At 45.3% G+C, this 24,076-nt stretch overlaps 1 protein-coding gene across 1 annotated transcript in view; it reads right to left on the reverse strand.

Annotated features, from left to right (window-relative positions):
- Nucleotides 1-6,036: 6,036 nt before the first annotated feature.
- The window catches only part of LOC308260248 (uncharacterized protein), a gene marked incomplete at both ends in the record, with an annotated part of 29,260 nt that continues 11,220 nt past the window's right edge, over nt 6,037-24,076 (reverse strand). Inside the window, 6 exons of the mRNA XM_080691557.1 lie at nt 6,037-6,131; nt 6,384-6,662; nt 7,600-7,878; nt 9,362-9,628; nt 9,850-9,954; nt 11,262-11,389. Of these exons, the coding sequence (XP_080547683.1) occupies nt 6,037-6,131; nt 6,384-6,662; nt 7,600-7,878; nt 9,362-9,628; nt 9,850-9,954; nt 11,262-11,389 (1,153 nt within the window). The remainder of the gene's footprint in view (nt 6,132-6,383; nt 6,663-7,599; nt 7,879-9,361; nt 9,629-9,849; nt 9,955-11,261; nt 11,390-24,076) is intronic.

Raw genomic sequence — 24,076 nt, forward strand, 5'->3', positions numbered from 1 at the left:
GTGGACCAGCTCCGGGCAGGTGTTGCATCCGTATCTGTACTCATCTGCAGATCAGTGTGCGGGAGCCCAGACCCCAGGTTTGGGTTCAAGCCGCGCCACCTAATCAGGTCTCCACATGCACAGCTGACCTTGCTTGTTAGGTAGGAGGCAGACGGATGTTCTCTGCGCCAGGGCTGACCCAGGGAAAGTGGCCGCCACGGCCTCTGAGCTCTGGCCCCAGCTCACGCAGATTCCACCAGATCCTGCAGCTTCCCCACTACAGCAAAAAACAAAAACAAAAACAAACAAAAACAAAAACAAACCCACCAGCAACCCAGAGTGTCCATCTTCTCTCTTTCCAGACCCAACTTCTGTCATTTCTAGTATATTTGTGTTCATAGCAACACAGAGTAAGATTCAGGTATGTGTAGTGTTACCTCTAAATAGAAAAATAATAACAACAACAACAACAATAATAATAATAATAATAATAATAATAATAATATCTCTCATGTTTCAAAGGTTGAGCCAGGATGGTGTGATTCACAGTACCTGGCTTGCACCTATCTCTCTGGGGCCACAGTACTGGTATTATGATAGTTATAGGTGGAGCTCCCTGTGCTGACTCAGTAACACACTTTGTTACACCTTGCTCTTCAGGACCAGGTATCCCCTAGAGTTCTCAAGCCCCCAGGTGTACCCCGCAGGGATAACAGAATTTTTCTAACAATAGCATGGCCCCATACTTAAAACTTCCTCCAGAGCCAGGTGTGGTAGCACACACTCTTGTAATCCCAGCATTCGGGAGGCTGAGACTGGAGGATGGCGGTTTGCAGGCAGCCTCAGATACTTGGTGAGGCCCTTTGCAACTCAGTGAGACCCTGTTTCAAAATAAAGAATTTAAAAAAGGGCTGGGGTATATCTCAAAGGTAGAATGCCCCTAAGTTCCATCCTCAGTACAGCAAAAAATAAATAAATAAAAAATAATAACATCTTTGTCTAGCTGGGTAAAGTAGCATATATCTATAATCACAGCTACTCGGGAGACTGAGGCAGGAGGATCATAAGTTTAAGGTCTTCCTGGGCAACTTAGCAAGGCCCTGTCTCAAAATAAAAATTAGAAAGAGTTGGGGATGTGATTCAGTGGTAGAACACCCCTGGATTCAACCAATAATAATAATAATAATAATAATAATAACAACAACAACAACAACAACAACAACAACAACGTTTTCTATAAAGCGAAAAAATTTCAGAAGGCTAAAACAAGACGAATGTTTCCCAAACGCAATGAAATTACCCTAAAAATCTATGATTAAAAATGTAACCAGAAGCTGGGCGTAGTGACTCACACTTGTAATCCCAGTACTTGGAAGGCTGAGACAGGAGGATAGTGGTTCACAGCCAGCCTCAGCTACTTAGTGCACCCCTCTGCAACTCAGTGAGACCCTGTTTTTAAAATAAAGAATAAAACTAGTGCTGGGGGTATAGCTCAAAGGAAGAAAAAGTAGAATGCCCCTGGGTTCCATCCCCATACTTCCAAAAAAAAAAAAAAAGAGGTCAAATTTTTAAGTACTAATAAGGATACTAAAAATTTACTCTAATCTCTACTGCCACCTCGTGGTAAAGTTTATCTCATTCTGTGCTCTTTGAATTTAAAAACATAAAATCCCTGACATTTTCAACATGAATTTTTTATACTATTTTTTGTGGGTCTGGGGATGGAACCCAGGGGCATTCGACCTCTGAGCTACACCCCCTACCCTATTTTTTATTCTTTATTTTGATACTGGGTCTCACTGAGTTGCAGAGGGCCTCACTAAGTAGCTGAGGCTGTCCGTGAACCGCGATCCTCCGGTCTCAGCCTCCCGAATGCTGGGATCACAAGTGTGTACCACCACGCCCGGATTCAACAGGAATTCTGATGTCCCAGCTATTCTTAGTCTCTGCTTTGAAAGCTAAATGTAATAACATTATAAATTTCATGATTTTTCCCCTAAGGCAGTGCCCATGGTTCAAGTCACTATCCCAATCCAGCTTCTATTCTGTAGAACATAATTATCTTCCAGTATTTTATCTTGCTGTGTTGTGCTATGTTCCTAATTATTTTGATGTGTCCTGTCCTGTCCTTAGAGTATCACCACAGACTGTTGACTTAGCCATCGCCCTCTGTTTGAGGCTCATGGATATCACGTGGTCTCATCAGGCCCCCTCTACTGGGTTGGTTAGGCCATTGGATGGATTCATGCTTTATCCCCATTTTCTTTTCTCCTCTACATTCTGATGGATGAATGTGTCATCTTTCTGTCTCCACACGTTGCTTTGTATGCAACAAAAGGTAGCCTACCAAAAACATGCTGGAGAAGACAGCCTTTTCAACGGATGCTGCTGGGAAACTAAAACTGGTTATCTCCTAGAAAACTGAAATTAAATCCCTGCTCAGAGGTAGAATGCCCTCGGGTTCCATCCCCAGGACCGCAAAAAAAAAAAAAAAAAAAAGTAACCAGAACCCCACTCCGTGTCTGGAAATTCTGAAACACAAATCCTAAATATCTAATATGTCAAAGAGCACCAGAAAACATGTGGGATGACGCGTGTGGAGCGCGCTGGTACGCACTAACGCCATGCCACGGGAGGTGTTCAGCCTGCATTCCCAGAGCATCTCCATCAAGAAGTTACAATACAAAGAATAAGGCAGGAGAAAATGACAAATAAAATGATGGGATCGGAATAAAACACAACAGCCAAACCAAAAGCTGATTCTTTGGAAACTTTATGAATTGATAAGCCCTTGTCAAAATGAAAGATAAAGGGCAAGTCAGCGTGGTCTGGAAGTGAAGCTCACTGGTAGTGGATTCCCCTCCCGTGCAGGAGGCCCACAGTTCCAGCCCCAGGGTTGCAAGGAGAAAAGGAGAATAAATTCCCAATACTAGATAAAAAGGGCACCCAACAATTTACACTATAATAAAAAGATCTGAGCAAACTATTAGCAAATATTTGTACAGAATATTTGAAAACACAACTTACAAACTCTCTCTCTCTCTCTCTCTCTCTCTCTCTCTCTCTCTCACACACACACACACACACACACACACACACACACACACACCAATCTAAATAGGGAATATGATAGAGGTTTTTGTGTGTGTGGTGGTACTGGGAATGGAACCCAAGGGCACTCTACCTCCAAGCTACACCCCAGCCCTGTTTTTTATTCTTTATTTTGAAACAGGGTCTCACTAAGTAGCCAAGGCTGTCCGTGAACCTGCAATCCTCCTGTCTCAGCCTCCCAAATGCTGGGATTACAAGCGTCCACCACCATGCCTGGCTCATAATATAGATAATTTTTAAACTGGTTATGAAACTTAAAGCTTTTCCACCAAAAACTTTCCCACGCATAACCTTTCACAAGTAAATTTTTCCAAAATTTTACAAAAAAGAACATGCAAATTTCCCCTACTCCAGAGCCCACAAATAGAAAAAACAATTCCAGCTCATTTTATGAAGCTAAAAATATATTGAATACCATATGAATGCATCTCTATACAATCTCATTTCATGTATAGTTACAATGTATAATTAAAAATTATTTTTAAAATCCTTAGGGGTCCCAATCAATGTTACAAAGTTTTTTTGTGGGTTTTTTTTTTTTTTTGTGTGTGTGTGTGTATGTGTGGTGGTGGTGGTGGTACTGGGGATAGAATCCAGGGGCCTTCTACCTCAGTGCTACACCTCCAGACCTATTTTTATATTTTATTTGGAAACAGGATCTCACTAAGTTGCTAAGAGCCTCACTAAGCTGCAGAGGCTGGCTTCAAACCTGTAATCCTCCTGTCTCAGCCTCCCAAGTACTGGGATTATAAGCATGCACCACTACACCTGGCTCCAAAGAAAATATTTTTATCTGAATATTTTTGAGATTAAAGTTTGTAGTGAAACATTAAAAAAATTTATTTATTTATTTATTTTATTTGGTGGTACTGGGGTTCCTGGAAGCCCTTCTACCTCCGGGCTACACTCCCAGACCTATTTTTACATTTTTTTATTTGGAAACAGGGTCTCCTAAGGCTGGCTTCGAACCTGCACGATCCTCCTGTCTCTGCCTCCCAAGCGCAGGGATGACGAGCGTGTGCCACCACGCCCGGCTAAAAAAAACACTTTAATAGCAATACCTGACAAGGACATTGAAAGAATCGACTGAACATAGATATATAAGGCTAAACAAAATATTCTCAAAATGAAGCCACATACATACATTCCAAACAAGACAGATAAGTAACACAAATTTGCCATTTGATAATCATTGTGAGTCACAATATTAACAGAATAAAAGCTATAAAACACTTTGTCATCTCTAAGAATATTCAGCAAATAAATGATTAATTTGGGTGGATTCTACTAGTTAATCATTTATTTACTTATTTATTTGCAGTACTGAGGATGGAACCCAGGGGCATTCTAACTCCAAATTACATCCCAGCCATATCTTTTCATTCTTTATTTTTAAATAGGGTCTCGCTAAGTTTGGTCTCTACTATTGATACCACAAATTAACAGCTCTTGTTTTTGCTTATAAATAAGTTATGATTCATTTTCCAAACTGTAAACTCAGGTTTCATCAGAAACAGTGATTTGATGGACTGTACCACGGTGGACTCCCAGACCAAAACCAGGTTCTGAGCTTCCTGATACTTCTTCCAAATAGAAGAGAAGAGAAGATGAAGGCTTATAGGATGTCCTGATAAGATCTGCCAAAGAAACAAGAAAAGCTGGGCATGGTGGCGCACTCTTGTAATCCCCGGACCTGAGAGGATGAGGCAGGAGAATCCTCGTAGGTTTGAGGCCAGACTCAGCAACTTAGCAAGGCCCTCAGCAACTTATGGAAACCCTGTTTCAAATTTTAAAAAAAAAAAAAAATTAGGGCTGGGGTATCGCCCAGAGATAGAACACTTCGGGATTCAATCCCTGGTTCCAGAAAAGGAATTAAGAAAAAGATGGAAGGGAGAGAGGGAGTGCACAGCTCTATATCAGAATATGTGTACATCAAGCCCAGCATGGTGGCGCACGCTCGTCATCCCAGCATTCGGGAGGCTGAGACAGGAGGATTGTGGTTCGCGGCCAGCCTCAGCTACTTAGTGAGGCAGGCCCTGTTTCAAAATAAAGAATAAAAATATAGGGCTGGGATGTAGCTTGGAGGTAGAATGCCCTGGGTTCCATCCCCAGTATCAAAAAAAAAATTTTAATAAAAAAATAAAAGACACCTAGCATGGTCAAATTCACAGAGACAGGAGGTGCGGCGGTGCCTACACCAGCGCCTGGGGGAGGTGGGAAGGGGGCAGTTGTTGGGGAAGAGAGTTCCTAGAAAATGAAAAGGGTCTGTCCCTGGGTTCTAACAAACAAAAAACAAAAGATAAAAAGTGTTCTGGAAATGGATGTGGTCAGGAATGCAAGCAACATGAGGGTTGTTCAACAGCACCAAACTGCTCTCAAAGAGAGGACGGTGGCAGTGCAGGTGACTTCTACACTGGAGATGGGAGCGAAGAGAGGACTTGTGGGAACATGTGAGTCAAAGGGGCGTAAATAGATGAACCAATTGAAAGGGAGGCCTGACCCCAAGTTCTGATCCATCTTGAAATGACTCTTGGGCAGGGTGAGAGAGTACGGTTTATTTCCAGAAGGAGGAGGAGGAGGAGAAAGAAGAAGAAGGAGAAGGAGAAGGGGAAGGGGAAGGGGAGGAGGAGGAGGAGGAGGAGGAGGAGGAGGAGGAGGAGGAGGAGGAGGAGGAGGAGGAGGAGCCGGGCTATGGTGGTGCACCCTTGTCATCCCAGCATTTGGGAGGCTGAGACAGGAGGATCATGGTTCCCAGCCAGCCTCAGCTACTTAGTGAGGCCCTTTGCAACTCAGTGAGACCCTGTTTCCAAATAAAGAATAAAAAATAGGGCAGGAGGTGTAGCTTGGAGATAGAATGCCCTTGGGTTCCAATCCCAGTACCACAAAAAAAAAAAAAGGGGAAGGAGGGAGGGAGAGAAGAGGGGGAAAGAAAGATGAGAACATAACTCACCTGCGTCTCCGAAACCATAACGCAAAACCCACGAAGATCAAACAGGTCACGAGAGCTGCCAGGATGATGAGGCCGGTGGAGAGGGAGCGCCCTGCCATGGGGAGAGGGACACGGGCCATCACGTGAAATCCCAGACACCCTTTCCCTGGCCATCTCTTGCCCAGCTGTTTCCTTCATCCTCTAAAACCCCAGCTCTTCCTCTTCTTCCCTCTCTGTCTCTCCTCTCCTCTTCCCTTACCCCTACTCTGCTCCAACTTTTCTCTCCTCCCTCCCCATCCATCCTAGATCCTCCCTCTGAACCTGAGGACCCTTCTCCCCTCCAGCTGGCCGCGGCCTCTCTCACCCCAGTAGAGGACGAGGTCCTGCCCTCCCAGGCTGCTGTGCTTCACCCGGCAGCTCAGGCCGGCCGCCTCCCCGGCCGCCACGTCCAGGATCACTCGGAGATACCACGTGCCATCCACGTGGGGCAGGAAGAGACCTGGCTGAGTGCCCGGCAGCTCCTGCTCACCCCGCATCCACATCACCCACACGGGCTTGGGGTGGAAGCCGGAGATGTGGCAGACCAGCAGCAGACGGCCGGGCCCCGGGCTGGGGCCACTGGACAGCCAGGCCTCTGGCCTCACTGGACAGGAAGGGATGGGATGGGTGGGGCGTTAAGGTGAGGACTCCCAGGTTCAGAGATTGTCACCTTAGGATAGTAGTTCAGAGCACAGGGCTCAGGAACCCACAAGATAGGCCCTCTATCTCTGGCCCTCCATTTCTTTGGGAATAAAACAAATAATTGAAATCCAGGCATGATGGTGCACACCTGTAATCCCAGGACTTGGGAGAATGAGACAGGAGAATCATAGGCTCAAGATCAGCCTCAGAAACTAAGCAAGGACCTGTTCCAAAATAATTAAATAAGCCAAGTGTGGTGGGACACACTTGTAACCCCAGAGGCTGAGACGGGAGGATCGCAGGTTTGCAGCCAGCCTCAGTTACTCAGTGAGACCTTGTTTCAAAATAAACAATAAAATAAAAAATAGGGCTGGAGTCATAACTCAAAGTAGAATGTCCGTGGGTTCCATCCTCAGTACCACAAATAATAATAATAGTAAAATAATAATAACATCAATAATAAAAAAAATAATTCCCAGGGTGTGGCTTGGAAGTAGAATGCCCCTGGATTCAATTCCCAGTACTACCACCATCCCTCCCCTGAAAAAATAAGTATTAAAGAAGCCCTTCTCCTCGGGTACCACCTACTCTTGGGGTTTTTTTGTTGTTGTCTTTTTGGTTTTGTTTTGTTTTTTTGTTTTGGGGGGGTTTTTGGCGGTACTGGGGATGGAACCCAGGGGCATTCAACCTCCGAGCTATAACCCCAGCCCTACTTTTTTTATTCTTTATTTTGAAACAGGGTCTCACTGAGTTGCAAGGGCCTCACTAAGTAGCTGAGGCTGTCTGTGAACCATGATCCTCCTGTCTTAGCCTCCCCAGTACTGGGATTACAAGTGTGCACCACCGCCCCGGCTGTTGGGTTTTTAAAAGTGGAAGAAAGTGAAGGAAGCAGTACTCACCTTGCCTCTGCAGATCCGCCACACCTGCTGCCAGGACGCCCAGGAGGTACTGGGGGCAGGTTTCATAGAGCAACTTCTCCACGGTGTGAACAATATCCTGATACGGGGAGAGTAGTGTGCAAACCAGCTGCGCCCTGCTGCCGCCTTCCCGGGCTGGCACACAGGAAGAATTCCTGAAGCTCAGGAAATCCTGTCCTCCTAGAGCGCCCCGCAGGAAGCTCAGGACGGCACCCCCAGGGTGCAGCTCACAGCCTGCGACGCCCTGGATCTCAAAGGGGTCTGTACAAAAGGAAACAGAGGGAAGTCATCAAGGCGGGAGGGAAGGGGGCAGGATTTGGGATTTGGGCAACATGAAATGTCTGGGTGTGAAATTATCAGACCCAAATAATAATTATTACAGCATTTAGCTGATGAGAATGTGGGGAATTAGGACCTCTTCCACACTGTGGGTGAGATTGCAAATTCGTTCAGCCACTATGGAGATCAGCGTGGAGATGCTTCAGAAAACTGGGAATGGACCCACCATACGATCCAGGTATTTGAGCCTGGGTAACATTCCAAAGGGAATGAAGTCAGAATATTATAGAGAATACAAGCACATGGATGTTTATAGCAGCGCAACTCACAATAGCCAAATTGTGGAGCCACCCTAGGTATCGTCAACAGATGGACGAATTACAAATTTATGGGATTGCCAGGCGTGGTGACACACACTTGTAATCCCAGCATTTGGGAGGCTGAGACAGGAGGATCATGGTTTGAGAACAGCCTCAGCTACTTAGCGAGGCCCCTTGCAACTCAATGAGACTCTGTTTCAAAATAAAGTACAAAAAAATAGGGCTGGGGTGTAGCTCGGAGGTAGAATGTCCCTGGGTTTCATCCCTAGTATTGAAAAAAAATTATGGGATATATACACAATGAAATATTACTTAGCAATCAAGAACGAAACAATATATTTTGCAGAAAAACAGAGAACCTTGTGTGAAGTGAGGTTATCCAATCACAGAAAGTGGAGGTTCCTATATTTTCTCTCATATGCAGAAGCCAGGGAGTAATCAGGAGCCCAGAGGGAGTTCAGATAAAGGATGAGAAAATTCAGTGGAGCCAGGGAGGTGGTCTAGGAGAAGGGGAGGGAGGATCGATGCAGGAATTACTTCCATGGACATTGTGTGCTTATGTGAAAATAACAATGTGTATCTCAATACCCTGTATGGGGGAGGGCGACGGGGAGGGAGCAGGGGTGGGGGAAAGCCCAAGAAGTGCCCTGTGCAGGGATGTCACCAAGACTATGAATTACATTACGATGTGAGACTGTCATGCACCAATAAAAGTATTTAAAATTATAATAATTTTAGCATCTAGGGGCTTTCAGGAAGAAGGGCAGAAGGGAACGGTCCTGCTGTCCTGCAAGGGGATGGGGCTGTGTGTGGAGTGAGGTTGGTGGGAGGGGACAGGAGAACGTGAGGGACGCCCCATGCAGTCACAAGCTCAGCATCCCAGGGGCCACCGGAGGGTCACATGGAGAGGAGGGACAAGAGGAGACAGCTGAAAGAATGGATGGAAAAAGGAAGCCACACCTCCTCCAGCAGACAAGCCATCTACCAGGGGTCAGAACAGAGCCTGGAGCACTGGGTGGAGTCTGAGAAGTCTGCTTTATGACAGTGCCTACAGGTGGCGGGAAAAGTAGGGAGAAGGGAGGGGAGCAGGAGGAGCCTGCCCACAGCAAGACAGAAGACAGAACCTTGGGGAGCCCCAGGCTCACAGTCTAGCTGGAAATCCTGGACGTGGGCCTGCATTTCTTGAATGAATGTAAATGCATAGACCCGAAATATCTCCTCCAGCTCCAGGACCTCCCCATCGCTGAAGTTGCCCTTCGACCAGGGTTTCAGGAAGATGGCTTTGCCTTTGACACTGTCCCAGCCGTGAATCTGCAAGTCACCCAGCCAGCCCGAGCCCTGGTAGTGTGCCCAGGAGGCGTTGGCAAAGGACGTGATCTGAATGACATGGAACGAGGTCGGCCCCCAGGAGGCTGCGAAGACAGGAAGGAGATGGGAAAGAAAATTAAGTGATATTCTGCATTATCAGAATAAAGCAGGAAACAGACCCCAGAGCCTGTGGAGTCGGAGTCAGGAGGCCTGGGACTAGTGACAGCCCCGAGGCCACCCGCAGGTCCTCAGGGCCCCAGAACCCCGGGTAAGTGCAGCTGCTGTGGCCCAGGGCAGAGCGGGGACCAACCACAGTTAGTCTTACCGTCTTGCTTGTCACCTGGGATGACAGCTGCCACAGGAACCACCAGCAGCAGCAGCAGCATGTCTCTGGAGAGGACGCCTCCTCCTCCGCAGGACGCCTCCGCCTCTGCGGTGCCCTGGTCTCTGACTTCAGCACCCTCTCCCTCAGCTCCCTGGGTGTGACTTCCTGCCTTGCCACTCACAAGGCCCTCCTTCATACAAATGATGTGCCGGGGAAAGGAGGCCCCTCCGCCTGCACCGCCGTGCTTTCTTTCACCGCCCTGGCTCCCTTCAGATGATCTCAGAGAGCCCCATGCAACTCTACAAGAGCAGGTCACCTCCTTGAACCCGTGTTTGCACAGCTGGGAAAGAAGAGTGAGCCCTGAGCGATAGCTTGCCTCCGGTCTGCAGGGAGGGATACCTCGGGTTCATCCACAGAACCCCCTCCTCCCTCCTCTACCCCGGTCACACCCTTCCCAGTACCCTCACAGTTCCTCTTTTTATTTTCTCAGTACTGGGGATGGAACCCAGGACCATTCTACCTCTGAGCTCCACCCCCAGCCCTATTTTTTATTCTTTATTTTGAAACAGGGTCTCACTGAGTTGCAGAGGGCCTCACTAAGTAGCTTAGTCTGGCCGGGAACCACGATTCTCCTGTCTCAGCCTCCCGAGTACTGGGATTCCAGGGGTGCTCTGCCATACCCAGCTGATTCAAAAATTTTAAAGAAACAGAAAATGCAAACAATAAGAAGGATGTGGGCAGAATGAAGACGCAGCAAACATTTGGCCTCAGACAGAGGGCAGCATCCTGGCCGCTTCCTCTCTGACTGGTTTAGCCCTGTATGATGTGTCTCTCTTCTCTTCTTTCGTTTTTCCTTCTTGTCTTCTTTTCTTCTTCTCCTTTACTTCTTCTCTCTTCTTCTCTCTGTCTTCCTCTTCTGTCTTCCTCCTCCTCCTCTTCTTCTCTTCTTCTTCTTCTTCTTCTTCTTCTTCTTCTTCTTCTTCTTCTTCCTCTTCTTTTCTCTCTCTCACTCTCTCTCTTTTTCACACACACACACACACACACACATTCAATCATTTTTTTGGGTTTTGGTGGTACTGGGGGGTGGAACCCAGGTGCTTTCTACCTCTGGGCTACACTCCCAAATCTATTTTAGACTTTATTTGGAAACAGGGTCACTAAGTTGCTGAGAGCCTCACTCAGTAGCTGAGGCTGGCTTTGAACCTGTGTGATCCTCCCGTCTCAGCCTCCCAAGTGCTGGGATTACAAGCCTGTGCCCCCACGCCCGGCTCCCCCAAATCTCTCGCACCCCTGTGAGCACATTTGCATCCCATGAATCACCTGCCTTCATCCCTGTCTCCAGTCCATCACCCAGGCAAGGCCTCACCAAAGGTCCCTCTGTCCCACGTGTGGACTGGAGATCACCCACTCACTCTTTCGACCCCAGTAGAGGCTGAGGTCCTGGCCTCTGACACTGCCATGCTTGACGTGGCAAGACAGGCTGGCCATCTTCTCTGCTGCTACATCCAGGCTCACACAGAGATGCCACGTCCCATCAGCACTGGGAAGAGGAACATCTGCCGTGGACGGAGCCTTTGAAACCCTGAGCCAAGTTAATTCTTTCCTCGTCCAGGCACCTCCTGGCAGGCATTGTGGGCCTGGTGGTGAGAAGGTCTCTTAGCCAGTGTGTAGCCCAAGTGCTCTGACCAGTACTGAACCCCAAGGGCAGTGACCTTTCTCACTGTTCTGAGCTGAGCGCTGTGCTTGCCTACAAATGCATATGTCCAAGCCCCGACCTTCAATTATGGCGCAGAGTTGTGACTCGCCTGAGAGAGGCCAGGGCCCTTCCTGGCTCACGGGCTTCCCCAGGCCTCTGTCTTGTGGCTGTGCGGGCTGCAGACACCTTCCAGTTCCCCTTTTGTGGCATTTCCCCTGATTGGCCTCGGCTGATGGCCTTTGCCCCTGAGAGACAGAGCCTCTCCTGGAGACGCAGGGTCCCCACCCCTCACAGCTCACACTCCGCTGAATCATCCCTCCCCCAGCAGCGGAAACCTTGCCCTCTGCCCACTCCCCTAGAAAGCAACCCCACAGCCTCCCGCAGACGCACACCTCCTCCAGGCCTTGGGCGCCCCTCCGCTCTGCTTTCAGTCCCACTCCACAGAGCAGCCGGATTGGAGTCGGATGCACTCCTGGTGGACCATTCAGAGCAGCATCAAACCCCGTCTGCAAAGCAACCTGCTGCACCCCAACTCCATTTCACCGTTCACTCTGACCTGGCCTGGCTTCCTGTCCATTCCCGTCCGCGTGGTCTTTTCTTTCTCCTGGCTGCTCCCGGTCTCCGTTTCTTACCTGTCTGTGTTCTCTTACTGTCTCCTATTACTCCTCCCTGAGTTTCCTGGGTCTCTTTTCTTACACCAATTACACTTAAACTCCCTGCCCTTTCATGCTAAGCCCCGTTGCCACCCTGGCCAAATTTTGAAACCTTAAAAGAATCACTTAGAGCCGGCCGTGGTGGCACATGCTTGTAATTTGGGAGGCTGAGACAGGAGGATCGGGGTTTGAGAACAGCCTCAGCTACTTAGCGAGGCCCTTTGCAACTCAGTGAGACCCTGTTTCAAAATATAAAATAAAAGCCAGGCGTGGTGGCGCACACTTGTAATCCCCGCGCTTGGGAGGCGGGGACAGGAGGATCGCGCAGGTTCGAAGCCAGCCTTGCTGGCTTAAGAGACCCTGTTTCCAAATAAAAAGTATAAAATAGGTCTGGGAGTGTAGCCCGGAGGTAGAAGGGTTTCCAGGAACCCCAGTACCACACACACACACCAAAAAAAAAAAAAAAAAAAAAAAAAAAATAGAGAGAGAGAGAATAAAAAATAGGGCTGGGGATATAGCTAAGAGGTAGAATGCTGCTGGGTTCCATCCTAGTACCATAAATTAATAATAATATTAATAATAGTAATATACTTAATATCATAGGCGGTATTAGGTGATATCATAGGTAGATCATTTCCAATGATCAATGTGCTCTGAGTGGCCTGTTAAACACATGTTCTTAAAATCTAATACAGTGAAGCTGGGCATGGTGGCACAAGCTTGTAATGCCAGCATTTGGGAGGCTGAGACAGGAGGATCAGGATTCACAGACAGGGTCATTAGTGAAGCCCTTTGCAACTCAATGAGACCCTCTTTCAAACTAAAGATTAAAAAATAGAGCTGGGGGTGTAGCTCAGAGGGAGAATGCCCCTGGGCTCCATCCCCAGTATCACAACAACAACAACAACAAAAAGAATCTCCTTAGATTTTCATGGGTAAATAAATAAGTCGCTGGAAAAACATTTTTTGAACATCTTTGTGGTGCAGCACAGTGAGATTTAAAGTGATACATTCACACATACACACAGCGCAGCACCTGGTGGGTTTCCCTCCCCATCCCACCCCACTCCCATCCCCCCCAAACACATCAGTGAGATTGGGAATAAAACCGTCAAGTCTGAACATCACATGACCTGCTTCCTTCCCCAGGTCTCCCTTTTCCCCACCTCACCTCTCTCCCATCCCTTCCCACGGATCTGCTGGTCTCTCTCTTCCTTTACCTGAAGTTCCTTTTTCTTTCCTATTTTCTCTCTAGCTTCCACATGTGAGAGAAAACACATAATCGTCTGATCTCACTTAGCCTCACATTCTCTAGCTCTAGAATTTTTTTATTTTATTTTATTTATTATTTTTTTTTTTTTTGCGGTACTGGGGATGGAACCTGTTATGGTTTAAACTGTTATGGTTTGGGGGGAACTGTTCCCAGGGAACCCTGTTAGGCTCCCAGAAACTGTTCCCTTAACCGCAGGTCCTTGTCCAGACTTAGGATGGATATACACTAGTCCGGACTCTCGCTGAAGATTTAAATGAGTTTAATATTACAAAGACAGAAATACAGGTTGTAACTGTTGTGGCACCATTAGAAAGAGGGAAAGGTAGAGCTTAGAGTAAAGCACTATGCCACAGAGTGACACAGAGGGATGACCCGAAACAAGTCACCCAAGACTCCTGGACACAGAGTATTTGTATAACCAGTCTTCTGACCCGACTAGATCCCCCCTGTCTGGGGCAGGGAGGGGGGGACAGGTCTTTTGTTCTCGATTGATTTGTTAGGATCAGGATGATTCACAAGGTCAGGGGCCAAGTGGTATCTGCTCCCTTTTTACAAAGCTCAGCACCCTCCACCCACACTCTTGGGGAATCCTTAGCTTCTGCTAGGTGCCATCTATTATGTAAATCTGTTTTTAGAATGTGAAGGTCCTAGGACCTAACCCCTCTATCCACTTGCTAATTATTTTTACTGAGGGTACTTTGCATTATAACAGCTACCTGAGTGCTTTTAGAATGTAAAGGTCCTAGGTACAACCCTCTATCTACTTGCTAATTATTTTTAAGTGGGGGTACTTTGTATTATAACAGCTACCTGAATGCTTGGCAGTAATCAGGCCCTGACTGCTTTTCTTTTTACCTTTCAAACTCCACTTTCGAAAAAACAATTTCTGATATATATTAGTACCAAAACTTCTTTTGAATATTTTTAAGCCATTTCCTAATACTGGTATAGAACCCAGGGGCGTACTACCTCCAAGCTACACTCCCCTGCCCTATTTTTTCTTTTTATTTTGAAACAGGGTCTCACTGAGTTGCAGAGGGCCTCGCTAAGTAGCTGAGGCTATCCTTGAACTGCGATCCTCCTGTCTCAGCCTCCCAAGTACTGGGATTGCAAGTGTGCACCACCATGCCTGGCTCTATCAGTGGTTTCTTAAATTATTTTTCACCTATTTATTATGCTTGGATAATGCTTCAACACATAAAATATTCTAGGATGAAAAGAAAAGCATTGGGGAAACCCAAATTAATAATAACCTATTTCATCTGGCATAAGTCTAAATTTATACCACCAAACGTTAGTGGAAACTATTCAACATTTCTTATCTTATTTAAAGTTGTTTGATTCACTACATCTGAGTCAAGTCGCCTATATACTTCTAATTGTTTAGTTTGTGTTTTGTATCCGAAATAATGTTTTACAGCAGCTACTATTACTGTTAGTCCTCTGTACAAATGTTCTGCCGTGATGTTATAACTTGCTATGATATTTGCTAGATAAAGACAATACTGATACATTTTATTGGATCATGTTGTGAAAACTTGACCTTCTCCTGCCAAAAACTGGGTCATCCATCTTATATTTGACCTCACACATGCCAATATTTTTATGGATTGGGAGACTATGGTTTGGGGAAGCCATTCCCTGGGAACCCCTGCTAGGGTCCCAGAAACACTTTCCCCCAACCCATAACAAAAGCCAACATGACCAAAAGCAGAAAAGCCGTGGGTTCTTGTCCTAAGCTAAGAATAAATATGCATAGCTTGGACAGTTGCTGAAGATTTAAAGAAGTTTATTAGAAAGATAGAAATACAAAAAATAGAAATACAGCCCCATGCCAAAATGGCATAGGGGGGTGACCCGAAATGAATACACCAAAGGGCTTACACGTGGACTCGGCCTTTTATACACATGACCTCCATCTTGTTTACGTGACTGTGATGTAGTGAACGTCCCTGTAAGGTACCTCCCCTTACCCTGTAAGGTATCTCCCCTAACCCTGAAAGGTACCTCCCCAGCAAGGTGTGGCAAGGTGTCTTCTTTCATGAAGGGCAAGGTCAAACCCTGCTCCATCCTCCCTAGATCAGCCTGTAGATCTGTCTTTACATAAAGGCCTAGTTCTCCTCTCTTAAGACCTATCTTTAGATAGAAAAAGGCCTAGTTCTCCTCTCCTATTGACTGGTTAATTACTTTTAGCTAGGTTAATTTACATTGGAATAGCTGCCTGTTTTAGGCAGAAATCAAGTCCTTGCACAGATTTGCCCCTCACCCAATTTTTGAAATATATTAATAATCAGAGCTTTCTCCAATCTCCCTAGGCCATTCCCAATACTAGTACAAATATTATTATATAGCTCCTTTGCATGAAGAGTATAGAAATGATTGGGGACCCAGACTGATGTCATCTTCCTCTCTATTTATTCGAGGGTATTCACAATCCAGAATCACTTAACTAATTCCAGCGATTGGAGTGATCAAGAACTGCCTCGTCATCTTTTGCAAGAGTTACCCTCCTGCTTGCTTGCTTCCAGGAGGTGAAACTTTATAGTCCCAACTTAAAATGTGGCCGCCGATTATGTACCAGTATTGGGAATGACCTAGGAAGATTTGAGAAAGCTATGATTATTAACATATTCCAAAAATTGGGTGAGGGGCAAATCTGTGAAAGGACTTGGTTTCTGCCTAAAAGCAGGCAACTATTCCAATGTAAACTGATTTAGATAGAAGTAATTAACAAGACATTAGGAGAGAGGAGCTAGGGCCTCCTCTTAAAGACAAATCTACACAATCTAGCTAGGATGGTAGGAGAGGTCGACCTTCCTGAAAGGAGACACCTTGCCACACCTTGCTGGGGGAGGAACCTTACAGGAGACATCAGAATTATGTAAACAAGATGGAGGTCATGGGTATAAAAAGTCCGGTCCATGTGCTGTATCTTTGGGTGGTGAATTGGCTCGAGCCACCCCCCATGCCATTTGCATGGGGCTGTAACTATCTTCTGTATTTCTTTTTAATAAACTTCTTTAAATCTTCAGCAAGAGTCCGAGCTAACGTGTTTTTACCCTTAGCTCAGGACAAGAACCCGCGGTTTTTCTGTTTTTCTGTTTTATTGTTTCTCTGGGGAGTTTTCGGGAAATTATTCCCAGGGGTCTAACAAAGATCCCTGGGGACAGTTTCCCAAACCGTAACAGATTCCATCTTAGAAAACTTAGAAGCCTGCAGAAAGCTTCCCCGCTCAGCATATCAATCTGCCTCCGATGGAATTGGCTGGCGCCTCTAAGGGAGAGTAGCCACAAATACAGAAGTCACGGCTCCTATGTGAGTCTTGCTTCTCCCCAGTATTGGTCCAGTGATTCATCTCTCGATTTCTCGCTGCACTGAGTCTATTTTGCTGAAACTGACCTCAGCCTGTGATCCTCCTGTCTCAGCCTCCCAAGAACTGCGATTACAGAAGGGCGCCACCATGTCCATCTTCTCCTTCGGACTTAACTCAGTGAAACATTTGTGAAATATTTCAGTCCACCATTTAAAAAAAAACTCACTCCAATTCCATGCTTCTTTTCCTATAAATTTTCCAATGGCTGGTTGCAGTTTTCTCTCCTGCCTTAGGAAATAGAGATAAAAATTAACTTATATACCAATACCTTGGGTGTGATTCTTCAAAATCTGGTTATGCACCAGAAAAAAAAAAAAAAAGAAAAAAAAAATCAAGTAGCCAGGCGTGGTGGTGCACACTTGTAATCCCAGCATTTGGGAGGCTGAGACTGAAGGATCGCGGTTCGCAGACAACCCCAGCTACTTTGTGAGGCCCTTTGCAACTCAGTGAGACACTGTTTCAAAATAAAGAATAAAAAATAGGGCAGGGGGTGTAGCTCTGAGGTCAAATGCCCCAGGGTTCCATTCCCAGACCCACAAAAAAAAAAAAAAAGTAGGTCACAAAGGTCACCAGAATGAGAAGGAAAAAAAAAAAAATGAAGCTTCAGGCAAAGATTTGATAACCAGGGACGTCTATGCAGACTCCATGTGCAGCTGATTTGCTGGAGTCCTTCACCTCAAGTTGGGCTGCACAGGACAGTACATTCAAACTAGCAGAATCTTCTAAGAGATGTGCTTATGTTTCTCTCTCTTATAAGGAAAACTAGAAGCAGGCAAGAAAAGGTTGTTGGGGTAGCCAGGCATGGTGGAGCACGGTTTGCAATTTCAGTACTTGGGAGGCTGAAACAGGAGGATCACGGGTTCAAAGCCGCCTCGACAACTTAGAGAGGCCCTTCACAGCTTAGTGAAACCCTGTTTCTTAACCAGTATTGGGAATGGCCTAGGAAGATTTGAGAAAGCTCTAATTATTAAGATATTTCAAAAAATGGGTGAGGGGCAAATCTGTGAAAGACTTGGTCTTGGTTTCAGTCAGGAAGCAAACAGCTATTGAAACTTAGATTGACTTAGCTAAAAGTAATTAGCAAGTCCATAGGAGAGGGGAGCTAGGACTTCCTCTTTCTAAAGACAGATCTACATGATAATACAGCTAGGATGGGAGGAGGGGATTGACCTTTGTCAAAGACACCTAGGCGGAAAGTACACCTTGGGGTCGGGGGTGGGGGGGGTACCTTACAGGGACGTTTACTACATCAGAATTACGTGAACAAGATGGAGGTCAGGTGTATAAAAAGTCTGGTCCACATGTTGCATCTTTGGTGAATTCGTTTGAAACACACACACACACACACACACACACTCACACACACACACACACTCACACACACACACACACTCACACACACACACGCGTGCGCACACACACCGTGCCATTTCTGAATGACATGGGGCTGTAACTGTCTTCTGTATTTCTATCTTTTTAATAAACTTCTTTAAATCTCCAGCAAGAATCCGGGCTAATGTGTATTTATCCTTAGCTCAGGATAAGAACCCACAGTTTTTCTGTTTGTTTTGGGATTTTTTGTGTTTTGAGGAAAATTGTGTCTGGGACCCTAATGGGTCCCCGGGGACAGTTTCCCCAAACCATAACAGTTTCCAAATAAGAAATAAAATTGGGCTGGGGGTTTAGCTCAGAGGTAGAATGCCTCTGGGCTCAATCCCCAGTCACACACACACACACACACACACACACACACACACACACACACACGTTGTTGGGCATTTCATGGTATCAGGAACTTGGCCCCAGAGTTTCCACTTTCCACTTCAGGGGAGCTGATAGTGTTTGATTATGCTTTGATTGGGTCTTTACCATGCTTGGTCCTTATTCAGAAGGTCATTCTATACTTGGAGATGGTTACAAGTTCTTTCCATTCAAGTGCCCTTTGAGCCAGAAATAGAGGGGGGAAAACAAGGTCAAACTGCACATCCACCATGGTTTCAGATGTGTTTTGAGGAAGTCATGCCCTCCACGGTCAGACACAGGACCAGGACTCTGAAATGCTTCCTCTATTTGATTGATTGAGCTAAGAAATGTAGCTCTTATTTTCTCGGCTAATAAACGGGAGTGGGATTCTAGAAGAAGTGGAACCCCTCCCCGGGCATGGGTGCAGCCCTATAAGCCCAGGAGTTGGGAGGTTGAGACAGAAGGATCTCAGGTTAAGGCTAGCCTCAGTAACACAGCAAAACTCAACAACCTCACAAGACCCGGTTTCGAAACAGAAAATAAAAAGTGCTGAGTGTGTAGCTCAGAGGTAGAATGCCCCTGGGTCCAATCACCAGTACCACAAAAGATGAGAGGCGGAGGGAGACGGGAACAGCCGCTGAGACCAGTGGTCTCTGTCATAAAACCCTATTAGTCACACCATATATCCACTTAGGTTCATAGGTGTAACATTGGTGACCAGTTTCCCATGATTGGGTAATCAAGAAATAATAATTCAAAGACCTGTGAGTAGGGTTTTTATTATTTTGGGGGACACTTTATACCCATATTGGGGTTTATACCTATTTTAAATATTTTATCTAAGCCGGCATGATGGCACATGCTTGTAATTCCAGCATTTGAGAGGCTGAGACAAGAAGATCTCAGTTCAAAGACAGCCTCAGCTACTTAGCGAGGCCCTTTGCAACTCAATGAGACCCTGTTTCAAAATAAAAGAATAAAAATAAAATCGGGCTGGGGGGTGTAGCTCAGAGGTAGAATGCCCCTGGGTTCCATTCCCAGTAGCGCAAAAATAACAAAAAAATAAAAAATAAAATACATAATCTAAAAGTTGCTATTTCTCAAAAATAACTTAAATGCATTCTAGAGGAGACTTAGAATCTATTTATTCCAATAGATAACATGAGATCTAGTGTTAAGTTTACCAAAACATCAGCGAGCTGTGCCCCTGAGCCAGGTCCTGGCGTGTGCGTGAGGTGTAAAGTTGCTTTTCGAGTTTTTACTGAAGGCTGACTTAAGCATCTTACTGAGAGATAGTAACACACAGGTCTACGAACCGCATCCAATCCACTAGGACTTCTCCAAGAACATTGCTCAATGCACCAGTCTCTCCTCCATAAGAGCCAATGGCAGGTGCTTCATGGTGGCCTCTGGAACAGGAAGCTGTATTTCTTTTGGACAACTTTTTTTTTTTTTTGGTGGTCCTGGAGGTGGAACCCAGGGGCTTTCTACCTCTGGGCTATGCTCCCAGACCTATTTTATATTTTGTTTGGAAACAGGGTCTCACTAAGTTGCTGAGAGCCTCACTAAGTAGCTGAGGCTGGCTTCGAACCTGCACAATCCTCCTGTCTCAGCCTCCCAAGTGTGGGGATTACAAGGGACAACTTATTTTCTGTATCTTCTACACTCTGTGAATAGGTAGCTGGGCCTGGCCTAGTCATCTTAGGGTCCCCCAGTAATTTGTGACCCACATATAACAAGTGTGTGTATACAGTATCATGACACTTGTTTAAAAAATTCATTCCAAGGCTTTTTTTTAAGTTTTATTTTATTGGCCACGTCTTCCCCTGGACTCTTCATGTGTGTATGTGTACATGGTACTAGAAACCCAGGGGCATTCTACCTCTGAGCTGTAGCCCCAGCTCTTCTTTGATTTTTTGTTTTGAAACAGTCTTTTTCTTTTTCTTTCTTTTTTTTTTTTTTTTTTTTTTTTTTTTTTGAGGGTCTGTGGATGGAACCCAGGGGCATTTGACCTCTGAGCTACACCTCCTGCCCTGTTTTTTATTCTTTATTTTGAAACTGGGTCTCACTAAGTTGTGGAGGGCCTCACTAAGTAGCTGAGGCTGGCCGCGAACTGCGATCCTCCAGTCTCAGCCTCCCAAATGCTGGGATTAAAAACATGTACAGAGTCTTGCTTGGTTGCTGAGAGTCTTCCTACATTGCTGAGGCTAGCCTCGAACCTGCAATCCTCCTGTGTCCACCTCCCAAGTACTGAGATTAGAGGCATGGGCCACCATACCTCGCTCCCTAGACTCTATTCTTATATATTAATATATTTAATATTACAAGCATGTTTTATAAGTAATTTTCATTATTTTTAGAACTAAGAAGCTGCTATAAGTTGAAGCATGAGTTTTGAATGGCTTTTTGATTTAAGAGTGGCATTAATGCCAGGCGTGGTAGCACAGGGTTGTAATCCCAACATTCCGGAGGCTGAGACAGGAGGATCATGGTTCAAGGACAGCCTCCACTACTTAGTGAGGCCCTCGGTAACTCAATGAGACTCAGTTTCAAAATAAAGAATAAAAATAGGGCTGTGGGTGTAGCGGTAGATTGCCCCTGGGATCCAACCCCAGTATTACTACTACTACTAAAAAAACAAAACAAAAACAAAAACAAAACCAAAAAAACGTGGCATTAAGACTTCAATTTTTTAAGTACTAACGAGGATACTAAAAATTTGTTCTAATCTCTACTGCCACCCCATGGTAAAAATAAATAAATAAAATTCCTGACATTTTCAACAGGAATCTTGATGTCACAGCTATTCTTAGTCTCTACTTTGAAATCTAAATATTTTATACAATATTATAAATTTCATGATTTTCCCTAAGGCCGTGTCTATGGTTCCAACCCCTGTCCCAATCCAGCCTCTATTCTTTAGAGCATAATTATCTTCCAGTGTTTGCTGCGGCGTGTTCTGTCCTTAGAGTATCACCGCAGACTGTTGAGTGAGCCTCTTCCTCTATGTGTGCCTCACAGATATCACATGGTCTCATCAGGATCCTTTTATTGGGTTGTTTATACCATTGGATGGATTAATTATTTATCCCCATTTTCTTTTTTCTTTTTTTTTTTTTTGTGGTAGTGGGGGTGGAACCCAGGGGCTTTTCTACCTCCAGGCTACACTCCCAGACCTATTTTATACTTTATTTGGAAACAGGGTCTCACTAAGTTGCTGAGAGCCTCACTAAGTAGCTGAGGCTGGCTTCGAACCTGCGCGATCCTCCTGTCTCAGCCTCCCAAGTGCTGGGATTGCAAGTGTGCGCCACCACACCCGGCTTTTATCCCCATTTTCTTCCCTCCTCAACATTCCTATGTATGAACATGTAGCTTGGAGGTAGAATGCCCCTGGCTTCTATCCCCAGTACTGCAAAAAAAGAAGAAGGAAAGCAAATAACTCAATCAAGAAATGGGCAATTGAGGAAGTCCCAAGGATCCTCCTGCATCAGCCGCGGGCGTTCGGAGCAGGTGGGCATGGAGACGGCAGAGAAGCTGGTGGTGGTGGGCAACAGCGTCTCGGGTATCATGTGTGCAGCTGGTCCTAAAGGGAGAGGACCACCGCGAGGCACTTGGTTGGCTATTAACTTTCCATCTGAAGATATTCTCCTGGTCACATCTTCTCCTGGTACCGTGTTAGAAAGTCACTTTCCCCACGACAAGGTTATAGAGTCTGGAGTAAAGCCACTGAGTAGTAAAGAACCCTGCGTTTTCACAGAAGATGACGGCCGGCGTGTCTGTAAGAAACTGTCTATGTGCTGGAGCTAAGCTGAAGCTGATAGGTGAAGGCAATCCTTGTGAACCAGGAATCCAGGACACGGACAGTGCTCAGGAGTTTCAGAAACAGCCTGCTAAAGCCAAAAGAATTATGATCACAGGGAAGAGTGGCATGGCCCTTGAGTTAGTGAGCCAGAACTTTTGACTTCCAAACTCATTTCTGAAAATGAGAGGTTAAAAGAGGCTAGAAAATAAGAGTAAAATTGCACATAAAGGAACTAGGTGTAGGGCTGAAGGAATTAAAAAAGAAAGCAAGAACCAAAGCTAAAGCTGACGGTGTAGGCAGTGCCTTGAGTCCAGACCGGCACAAAGGATTGAGTTTTAAAGCATTTTCTCCTAAGGTTCACATTGAGACTACGTGAAGTAAAGAAAATCTACCTTCAGAAATAATTTAAAATTCCGAAGAAAAAGTCTAACGTTTCCAAAACGCTATCATAATAAATCAGTTACGGCTGATGAAAAGATGTGGCCAGGGTAGATAGAACTGACCAATAAAAAGATAGACAGTTGTGCCTCCGTCATCAGTGCTACAGGAGTTACGTCAAATACAGAGCCTTTTCTCGGTGGAAATAATCGTATTTATGAGGAACATTGTTTAGTTCGGGAGAAGACGGTGACCTGAAGGTGGAGGACCACCTGAGCGTATCCCTTCCCCATGTGATGCTGCGTCACATCCCGGTGGTCCAGCCCCGTCTGGCAGCAGATGAGCCCGTGGCCCCAGGCTAGACAGATGGGGTGCTCAGCTGTAAGTACACGGCTGCAGTTACTTGGGGAGACTCCGTCAACATGGATTTGGGCTTGGAGCTGGTGGCTCATGTCACAACATTTTTCAAGCATAAGCTTGTATTGATGGAAAATACAATGTCCAGGGCTTGGGTGTACGTAGATCACGAATTGCTGCTGAGATGCCCCAAGGGACAGGAATACGTCAAACGGGTGGATGCTGGGAGCTGTCTTGATGGGAACGAAACTGACTTAGAGGAAACATTTGAAAATTGAATCTTAAACCAAATGGACCTTTCATCATAGGGAGAACATCTGCTAGATCCAGATGTTGCTACGGAGGATTATTTTGACTGATATGGGAATTTCCTCAAGAACCACATAAAATCTTAAAAAGGGGGGAATCAGAAGCCAGTAAAATGAATGCACTGACTTCATCATGACCACCTGGAGGTTAAAAATAGAGACATGACAATAATGTTAGTGGGGAAATATTAAATACAATCCCAAGGGTGGAATCAGCTCAAATAATTTATTCAGTTATTTTTCCTAACAAAAAATTGGTCATTTATTGTTTAAGAAATCTCATGTTACTTGTTTTTAGGTTTTAAACATGTGATTTAACCTTGGAACAAATTTAACTAAGTGGTTGTCTACTTAGCCAGAATGAACCGTAATAGACAAGATTCAATTTTACTATAAAATGTCAGAAAAGGAAAGTGGTTTTGGGAAGCTCATAATTTTATTTTACTTAAGTAGAGACGTCACTGCAGTTATTTGCTAATTTTATTTTTACTGATGCCTTATCCCTTTTTTGTTTGAACTATGCAGCTATTTTTATAATCTGAAATCATCTACATTATTCAGCTTAAAGTATCTCTTGTAATTATGAGCATAGGTAATTATATGCTATGAAAAAGACAGTTATGTCAAAAGAAAAATACAGTTAG

Source organism: Muscardinus avellanarius (assembly GCF_963383645.1).
Source record: "Muscardinus avellanarius genome assembly, chromosome: 3".
Lineage (NCBI taxonomy): Eukaryota > Metazoa > Chordata > Mammalia > Rodentia > Gliridae > Muscardinus > Muscardinus avellanarius.